Genomic DNA, 10512 nt, shown 5'->3' on the forward strand with positions numbered 1-10512 from the left:
TCAGTATGGGCACCAGGCACTACCCTCGCCAAAAATGCAATCAAAATAAATATAAATAACCATCACTTACTGAAATAAGTCTGATTGTCACCGCAATTATAAGCTATAACGGTATATTCCTAGAGTTGGTCAAGGTCGATTGGAAGCTTCAGTCACAGACAGTGGTTCCAAATCTTGGGGTGGTTCGCCTTTATCAGGGGATCGCGATCAGCTTCCTAGGCCGTGAGTAAGTTTGGGCAAGCTGAATTTTTTTAGTAATCAGCTTATCAAGTTTTGAGCTTTGCCACGGAACATTTTCGAGTGGGAAATGAGGTCGCGACCATAGAAGGTTGGAAATCACCGGATGTACAACCTGTTGGTGCATTTTATAATAGCCTAGGAAGAATCAATATTATTGACAAAACTCATACATAAAATTTAACAGCCAAATGCATATAGTAAGTGCCCAACAAGTAACATCGACTAACCTATGGTGGGCCCAAGATCAGTGCTTGTTTGGGCGGAAGGGGGGGTGAGAGAAAAACTGTTGTTTCGGACCTGATTAAAACACATAAACAGATAACCGCACCAACCTAACAGTATAGCAGGGCTGTCAAACACAATCCTGACAGGTCAGACACGGCCCGCCAGTTGATATCGTCCGGCCCGTAGAGGAATCTATTGTAGACCCTAGCAAGTAGCAATCACCAGAGCTCACATTACAGATGGTCCAATTCATAACCCATGTTCCACTCCATTCCTGTATAGTGTATACCAGGGGCGGGCAACATACGACCCGCGGGCCGGATCCGGCCCGCGGACAGTTTCCCGTCTTACATGATAATGTGGCCCGCGGTCCCAGTCTGCTGAGATTCCCCACTTCTTGCTTAAACATCAAATTTTAGTGACTGTATGTTATTATATAGCCTACGTATGTGCGCAGCCTGCGAGAGTAGTAGTGCTTACGCATAAGTTCGTCGAAGCGAGAAGACATGCATTATCGGCATTTACCATTTACTCAGCCCTAATGAATTGATATCTTGGTTAATTTGGGGTACCGGGCTTATCGAACGCCTTGAAATCTTAATTAGGGATTGCCCCATAGTGTCCTATATGGTGTGGACACAAGCGAATCTTACGGCTCAGTGAAATTGGTAAATTGGTCTACGTCACACTTTCCATTTGGCTAAAGGCGATTTGGCGGTAATTTTTGACCGGCTTGCGGAGCATTCAATTTGATAAAACTGGTATCAATCGAAAGTTACCGCGGTACTGATTGCGAAAACATAAATTTTCCATCAGCTCGTGGTCCTGGACCCCCCCCCCCAAATCCGCCTCGAATGTTGCATTTGAAATTGTGACGCAACCATGCTGTCTGTGCAGCTCAGGAGCAAGTGCGCACGAAAGTGAGAGTGTGAATGCTCAATCGGTTGCACAACAATGGCCAATACGCATGTGGTTTGGGCTGCTCTCACTTGCTCTCGGATGGCATGGTTGCGTCACAATACCAAACTCCGTTACAATGCAACATTCGAGGCTGATTTTGGGGGGTTCCAGGGTCACGAGCAGAATAAAATTTATATTTTCGCAATCAATACCAGACATGGCGGCGCCTGTATGCCAATGCTGTTCTCAAATCTGCATTTTTTTCGTCATTATCGGCGAGAAATGACTTTGAAGTGACATTGCTATCGTTAAAATACATTCATTAAATACGATTTATTCCGTGTATATATGGATAAATGGGCGAATAATATATCGATTCAGCAATCCGGCCCGCAAAGTACATAATTTCCCTATATCCAGCCCGCCGACTGGAGAAGTTGCCCGCCCCTGGTGTATACTGTATGCAGTCGATGGGCAATGGTTTTCTATAGTGACGTCATATCGACGGTCAATGCGTTACACCTCATTTTAAAATCCGCTAGTGGGCGCTAAAGAGTGTCCGGAATTTGCTTTTACAAAAATATGGTAACCCTAGCTAGGGTTGCCATACGTCCGGAATTTCCCGGACATGTCCGGAATTTCACTGAAAAATCTGCGTCCGGGAGGAATTTCTGAAATATGCCTAAATGTCCGGAATTTTGAAGGCTGGAAGCAGGCTCAAAAGTTTTTCGTAAATCAACATAAACAATATTATTTTCAAGCAGATTTATGCTATTCAAAATGGTTCTTCGCGTCGCGCGCGAGTTAATGCAACGTATAATGATATTAGTATGGGCACCAGGCCAGGCATCACCCTCGCCAAAAAATGCAATCAAAATAAATATAAATAACCATCATTTACTGAAATAAGTCTGATTGTAATCGCAATTATAAGATAACGGTATATTCCTATAGAGTTGGTTAAGGTCGATTGGATGCTTCAATCACAGACAGTGGTTCCAAATCTTGGGGTCGTCCGCCTTTATCTGGGGATCGTGATGATGTTGGACGTAATCAGCTTCCTAGGCCGTGAGTAAGTGTGGGCAAGCTGAATTTTTTTTAGTAATCAGACACCAGATGATTTCATCCGGCCCGTGGAGGAATATATTGCAAACCCTAGCAAGTAAGCAATCACCAGAGCTCACATTACAGATGGCCCAATTCATGACCTACGTTCCGCTTCATTCCTGTATGTATACTGTGTATAGTGTATACAGTCGATGGGCAATGCTTTGCTCGTGTGACGTCATATTGACGGTGAATGTGTTAAACCTCATTTTAATATCCGCTAGTGGGCGCTAAAGAGTGTCCGGAATTCGCTTCACAAAAAATGGTAACCCTACCATAACCGCCAAGTGGCTGCTACGCCACTGTCAAAATCATGAATCTAACCCTGCTTGTCTACAGTCTGAATGATGTCTTCGACCAAGTTTGATATTAGGCCTATAATATATTAGTGAGTGTCATATTTCGTTTTGCTGATACAGTGTCCATTTCAATCTTGTAAAAAGGGAGATTGGACGAGCAAAGCGCAATAGAGAATATAAAACCTAAATTTGGACCTTACATAAAATATTGTTATGGTTTTCGTTGAGCAATCTGTATTAAATAACTGAATATTTCACTAAAGGAAAGAAGTTATACACGTATTGTAGAATGTAGAATTGCAACGGCTAGCAGGGTTCAGATAAGATGCTCTCGCCTACACGCTTCTCGTGCTGCTATGTTATTCATACATTTGTGTATGTTTATCAGGTCCTTTATATCATGCATGTGTGTGGGGGGGTTAGTGCCTCACCAGCCATGAACCTCCCCGCTCGTCACTGGCGAGAGGGTTATTCTTGTTAACTCGCTGCTAAATGCCGCGGACAAAGAGGCATTTTTCGGAAACAAAAGGCTAGATTAGAATTAAAATTATAGTATAGACCAGTGGTTCCCAAAGTGGGCGCCAGCGCCCCCCTGGGGGCGTTTGCGAGCGTGAAGGGGGCGCTGGCCATGAAATGGGCGATTGGGGGCGCTGGCTAGAGAATGGGGCGGTAGGGGGCGCTGAGAGCAAATACGAGGAGTGTAGGTTTAGAATAAGGCAACTGCTGCGTATAGTGGTAAAAGGATTGATTAATAAAGCAGCTAGATTCGCAGGAAAATGCATAATAGATTAAGTAACGGCAATTTAGGGTCGTCCGTCTATTCATTCAGCTGTACCGGAAAAGTTCATTGTTACTTGACAATTTTATTCCTGCTCATCAATAGACTAATTTAGCAGTCGGCAGCATCCCGGAAAAGCGTGGTTCATTGTGTGCTGTTGTGAGAACTACGAAGTGTATTTGAGCAGTTATTGCTCACTGCAAGATGTGATGGCTTTTTAAGAGAAACTGTCTTGCGTGATTTTATTATCTATTTCAAACGATCGTGGATATTCCACAGCGCTGTCACCGTGGCCTTCGACACGGCGTTCTGGTTGCGAGAAACGACATCACTCCTACTTGAAGGTCGTATTTCTCAAAATTTAAGGGTAGAATATATCCATTCTTTCTAATGATAGAGGTGAACATGGCATACTGTCCGTATTCGTTGACAATTCAGTGATAATTCACCGGAATTTTGCAGCACAACAACTGTTCCAATTCCCACGCTTGCTTTGAGCTACTGGTCCTGCTCGAATACCTAATTTTGATGGAGAAACACGAATCAATCATCTCACAAAATTACACGAGGATAGTTATTTGGTTCCAGGATATATTCCAATTAGAAATTCATCGCCGGGTAATCAATCCATTCTGTGTAGTTTCCAGGCATGAAATGTTTGAGCAGCTGATTACAATGTAGTTAGGGTACCCTACGTCATCTTTTAAGAGGATTCGTCCTCTTTTTTGACTGTTTTGAAAGTGTCCTCGGAGGACGCCTAAATGTCCTCTTTTTTGAGAATTTGTCCTATTTTTTGAACATTTTGGTTAAATGTATGTGGAAATTGGACTGAGATATAGGAAATCAGCGCTCGGCGGATTTTTTGGGACCTGAGCTAGAAAAAAATACCTTTTTTATACTAACTCAGAAAAAATTTACCATTTTTCCGGATTTTACTCCAGTATTGTAAGTCTGAAAATCTTGATAAAGCTTCCTCTTTTCAGATTCCCAAAATATGGTAGCCCTGATTGAAATGTAGAACAATTTTGAGTTCAAAAGTTCAATATCTCCTATCAATCGTTCTGGATACACAATTGAATAAAAAATAAACACTCTCACAGGAGTCGGCTTGGCATTTTCGTCGTTGTCCTTCCCCGCTTATATTTGATCGAAAGTGTTCTCAGTGCCGTGACCATGTTCCTGACTCACATCAGAAACCGACTTGCCAGTAGGCCTACATGAAGTGAACACTGGAGATTTTATACTGATATCGTAAAACTCAAACCCAATATGACGAGTACGATGATAATTATACACCAGCTTCATTCGTCTCGTTATTAGCTGTATTAAATGCAGAACCACTTTCGTTTTATGATTAGGCGTGGTGAGGGGGGTGTCGGGGGCGGTGGCACTTCATTCGTTGTCCAGGGGGGCGGTAGCTCAAAAAAGTTTGGGAGACACTGGTCTAAAAGGATCGCAACCGCGTGTCGTTCGATATCCTCCTATCTGTTCATTACATCGCATTGTGTCTTATCGCATTGTACATTGCGTGTGACTTGTTCAGATGAAAAATATAACGCAACGATTATTATATTATTATATTCCCAGTCGGCTACCCGTGCAAGTGTTAACCGCGCCCAACGCTGCTTAACTTCCGAAAACCTGAAACAACCGGAAAATGGACCACGACTCAAAAGAAGATTAATATCCCTGCAACATACGACCGCGCAAAGTGCGGTGCCAAAAAGATCGGCGGCATAAAACTTTGGCCAAAATGACCGTCGACTGTTGGCCAAAACCTTCTCCATTGAGCTGCCCGATCGTCGCAATAGTCGGCACCGGATAGTCCCATCTTTTCAATCCGAGCAGACAGTAGTATATATGCTGACATCTGCTATAACCGCGATAAATCAAACGCACCCCAATTTGAAAAAAGGGTGCATTAGACATGTTCGATGGAGATACGTTACGTATAACTGTCGTCTCCGCCGCGTTCTCTATGTCATACATGCTCGTAAAGACGTAGAAGACCAATATTAAAAATACTCGATAACAGCGGTAATTAATGAAATGTTGGTCATTGATTCTACTCCTTCCGGAACCATTTTTGTGCATCAAATTTCAAAGACCGCAAGTGATTATCAATATCCCACAGGAAGTGATGCATCTGATACAGGCTTTAGTAAATTTGAGTAATATGTTATTAGGACATGTTATAGTATAATTCATCCGAACCGGGGATCAATCGCAACCCGCGAAACCAGGAACCTGCCTAACATTTTTGTTACTTAATTGAACTGGGATTTTAAGAGGATTTGTCTTTTTTTTCACTAAATTGAAAGTGTCCTCGGAGAACGGCTAAATGTCTTCTTTTTTATAAAAAGTATTAAAATGTCATTAAAAAGTCTACTCCTATGCAGAATTGGTCAGCAGAATTCTAGAAAAGTGAGTATTGCGGGAGTCGATCAAAATGATGACCTTTTTATAGTCAAAGTATTTCCTTAAATTCACCCGTTTTCGTAGCCGGTAGTAGAGCCAGTAGTGGCTTTTTGGGTGGACGAGGTGGGCGATCGCCCAGCCCTCTTGGTCGAAGGGGCTCCTTATTTGGTGTCAGCGCTTTTTTCAAAGGTATAGCGACTAGACCTGGAAATCCGTGTACCAATCAAGACAATGATTCCGTCCAGATGGGTTAATCATCAAATTACTGCATTTGTTAGAAAAGTCCCATATCCCGATAATCATCAAGTCTCTAGGGGGGGCAGAGCCCTCCGGAAGCTGTGATTACATACTTATAGGGGGCGGCAGTCTCGCACCCACTCGTCCAATCGCATGGCCACCACCGAGTGGAGCTTTCAGAAATTTGAAAAGTGTCCGCTTTCTCAAAATATGAAAAATAGATCTCAAAATATGGTAACCCTAATTGAACGCCGTTTTCAATTGACTCTTAACTGAGATACCACTCAGTTTACCGACCTATTTCCAAGTGGAGCCCCACAGTATACGAAGTGTAAGAATAAAGAGAAGGTTTGAAATTTTTACTAAATGAATTTAAGAATGAGTGAATCAATATCAGGTTGTTTTTGTTATTGATATATTGATATTCATGGTGTTTCGACTGCATTAGTCATTTCACGCCATGTCTCCATATGATTCCGTATTTTACCGACTTCTAGCACGGCTCACTTCTAGGCTTTTTAAGGCATCACTTACTTACGCGCATCAGGTAGCGAGGAGGAGCCTAGATAAACCTCTAACACTGCGATGAAACAGATTTAATACAAAGATAATTGAATGCGTGATCGATCACGCGGACGTGCTACAACCCGCAATATTGCTGCGACACTTCTAGCGTTCAGTGAGCCGTGAGTTCTTCGAATGTGAACATTCGATAGTGAGTCATCTAATTTATTCCTGTGGTGATGACAGATCAACCGTAAACTGACAACATTCGCATACGAGTCTCTCCGCCTCGACGTTGTTGGTACTAGCTAGCGTCTCAAATAGACGAGATAGTGCAGTAGCGATCAAGCGATATATCAAAGGTTAATATCCAGAGTTATTCATCGTATAAGAGCAGTCTGATACTAATCTACAACCTAAGTAACGGTTTGATTGCGTACTGCAAATTATGCTAGGACTGGATGATTCACACCAAGTGCTAATCGGCATATAAACGGTATTGCGATTGCTAGTAACAAATCAGTAGCTTTTGCGAACAATATGACTGTCCTATTTGCTGGCAGTAACCACGCAATTCATTCATTCCTACAGAGCATATTGAATTTATGAAGTTTTGGTACCTTATTATGTGTCAGGAGAGTGGAAAATGGAATAATGTATTGTTGGTGACGACTAGGATTGCTGGAGTGAAATGAAAATCATTTATAATTTCCAAGCCTATGTCCTCAGGCGCAAAGATTTGGAAATCTACTTACCGCATTCCGGTTTAATTTGCTTGCATGGCTGATAGAATAATGTCAACATTGTAACAATTGCTATGACTGGTCAAAATCGAGTACATGACTGGAGTAATTCGATTCTAGATGTTATGTTTAGAAACAGCATTACTTGTAGCAACGCTTTCCATCCTGATATGGTTCCTCATAAGACGTAAGTGGTCGGTATTGAAGGCCTGGGGCATACCCCACGATCCCCCGTCTATTTTTCGATTCGGACATCAAACACTCCTTTTCGGCTCGAACGACGTGAGCGTATATTACATCGAGTGCAGAAAGAAGTATGGCAGTGTATGGGGATACTACGTTGGAACGGAACCAAGAATCGTGGTCCACGATACAAATATGCTGAAGCAAATTATGATAAAAGACGCGCACAGTACCTTCCCCAACAGAGCCGACGTTACGACGATGCCAGTGGAAAACATCTTCGCCTCTGGACTTATTTTTTCAACCGGAAAACAGTGGAAGCGTATGAGATCGACGCTGACCCCTGCCTTTTCTTCTTCCCGATTAAGGGGTATGAGTTCTATCATCGAGAAATGCATTGACGCCACAATGCAGAATATTGCTGGCCAAGTTACGAGCGATAATGAAATTAAAGTAATCGACATTTTCGCAAAGTTCTCGTTGGACGCCATTTGCGCTACCGCGTTTGGCACACACGGAGTTGTCGGATCATCGGTGTCTCGCAGGGGCGTAGCCAGCCGAGATAAAAAGGGGGTAGAACTGAATAAAGGGGGCAGAATGAGCCTCTATGTGTCATACCTTTAGCGATAGCGACTTCTGTATTCCGTATGCTTTTGAAAGCGTAACTAATTGGCGGATCTAATTACTGAAAGCGAGTTAGCAATCAACAGCTTGCACGGGGATCGTGTTAGCAATCAACAACTTGCACGGGGATCATGTTACGATGCCCACGCGCTCATCCCGTGACAGTGCAGGAGATCTTATTTACATTCAAATACGTAAGCGACCTTGAAACAATACCAGAACAACATTTCACGACGAACAATCTATACGGCGCAGAATCTGTTATATCTTCATGAATTTTGACATGATTCAATTCGCGTGTAAGAGTAACGTCTTCTCGGCGTTTTAATTCCATTCATTTCGAACATGGCGCATATACTAATTGTACCGGCGTGTGAATAATGACTTATTCGCAAAGCGAGGGAATCTCAAACAAGTTTCGGCGCGGCTATTGAAGGCTGAATACGTCCCGGTGGGATACCGATCACTAAAGGCATAATCTAGTATGACGTATAGATGGTCATTGAGGTCAAGACAATGCACAACAATGGCGTCAAAATAAAATGCGAATCGAATGTATTGTGTCTTCACGCTGTTTTGGGAAACAGGCTTGAGTTCGGCAAAGCACGAATCAGATGCGATTGCTTTAAAACATGATTTCATTCAGTTATAAGTTGCTATTTTCATGATATTAATGTTCGTTATCGTTTATAATGAACTGTTAATGAGAAAACAACGCGTGAACGATGCGACAAATGTTATTATTGCCCGACGACTGCATTCAGAATAAAGGGATTAAGCTGATCGCTAACCCTCGCCAAGAGAAAAATGTAACAATGCCCCTTTCACGCTTGCATAGACGCGCTTCCATGGACGAGAGATCGACGAGAAAAAGGCATGTAATCAGCGTCGGCGATCGGCGTCGCGCGCAGCAAATTGAAATTAGGCGATAACGTGAAGAAATGTTGTTATAGCAGTAGCGTTGACTTGGGATTTTCCGGATAGAATCGAGCCTGGAAGGGGGTAGAACGTTCTTCAATTCTACCCCCCTGTCTACGCCCCTGGTGTCTCGAGTCGCAGATTTGTTGGACAACGAACCACCCAAAGCATCTCATTTGGTTCTCCTTCGTCTATTTCCAATGTTTCGTAATGCTATTCTTTCAATTTTCGCGAGCCGCAGAGATAAATACATTCAATACCTGACTGCGTTTTGTCGACGCGTTGCCAAAGAACGAGACGAGTCCACACTTCCGAGCCCAAGAGACCTGATGCAACTGATGTTGGAGTCTCGAGTGGACGGTATTGATGAAGGAACAAGCAAAGGTCTAACACAACATGAAGTAGCCGCCAATAGCATCACGATGCTTCTCGCCGGGAGGAATACTCTAGCACATTCTCTGAACTATCTCGCATACAATTTAGCGATGCACGCGGAGGTGCAGGAAAAACTTCGAAAGGAAATCGACCACTATTTTGCGGAGCACGAAAGCTTAGACTGGGAAGTGGTGAGCAAAATGAAATACCTGGAGATGTGCATTGTTGAAAGTATGCGATTATATCCCCCGTTCGCGCGCACAATTCGCAAGGCGGAGAGAGACATTATGGTTGGCGACACCATGGTGTCGAAGGGTACTTGCGTTGACGTTCCGATCCACGCTTTATCACGGGATCCTGAACTGTGGAAATCTCCGCTTGAATTCGATCCCGAAAGATTTAGAGATATGTCTGAAGTGGATACCATGGTATATCAACCGTTTGGAAATGGCCCGCGTGTGTGCATCGGGAAGCGGTTTGCGTTATTGGGAATGAAACTATTTGTATCGAGATTATTGCATGAATATGTTCTGCTGCCGTCAGAGTCCACGTCCACTATACCATTAGACCTTACCTATAATCTCACTGTTACTCCAAAGTGTCCAGTAATGCTGAGAATACACCAGCGAAGAAGCGATCTAAATAGGTAATAAAAACTTGCAGACCATATAGCGACTATACCATAGTTAATGAATTTTTTTGTTATGACCAACAACACATTGCCAATTTCATTCCAAGTTCAATATAACCTTTGCAGCAGTAACGTGTGGTCAGGAGAGGCAAGTGAGGCAGTTTCTCCAGAATGAGTGAAGGAAAATTGTGAAAGCCTTCAATGATTACACTGGTCAACACAAATTTTGGTGCCAAGAAAGTTTCAACGGTTTTAGGGTGTTTGTATGTCGCTGAATCCAAAAATGACATCAGTTTTCCCGAATTGGCTCTATTTTTCGAGATTTTTCCT

The 10512-nt window shown here is 42.9% G+C and overlaps 1 protein-coding gene across 1 annotated transcript; it reads left to right on the top strand.

Moving 5' to 3' along the window:
- Positions 1–7025: 7025 nt before the first annotated feature.
- Positions 7026–10310, top strand: LOC145434379 (cytochrome P450 3A2-like). The gene is made up of 2 exons (XM_080311741.1): positions 7026–8207; positions 9287–10310. Exons 1-2 carry the CDS (start codon positions 7572–7574, stop codon positions 10199–10201), a joined length of 1551 nt encoding a protein of 516 aa, XP_080167867.1. The 5' UTR covers positions 7026–7571; the 3' UTR covers positions 10202–10310.
- The last annotated feature ends 202 nt before the right edge of the window (positions 10311–10512 follow it).

Source organism: Botryllus schlosseri, chromosome 2 (assembly GCF_051294905.1).
Source record: "Botryllus schlosseri isolate E-star chromosome 2, Bs_hap1, whole genome shotgun sequence".
Lineage (NCBI taxonomy): Eukaryota > Metazoa > Chordata > Ascidiacea > Stolidobranchia > Styelidae > Botryllus > Botryllus schlosseri.

Excerpts from the sequence above, each read along its gene's own strand:
- LOC145434379 (XM_080311741.1), top strand. The coding sequence starts at position 7,572 with ATGTTATGTTTAGAAACAGCATTACTTGTAGCAACGCTTTCCATCCTG. Across the intron at positions 8,208-9,286 it reads CCAGCCGAGATAAAAAGGGG|CTGTCTACGCCCCTGGTGTC; the intron begins GTAGAACTGAAT and ends AATTCTACCCCC.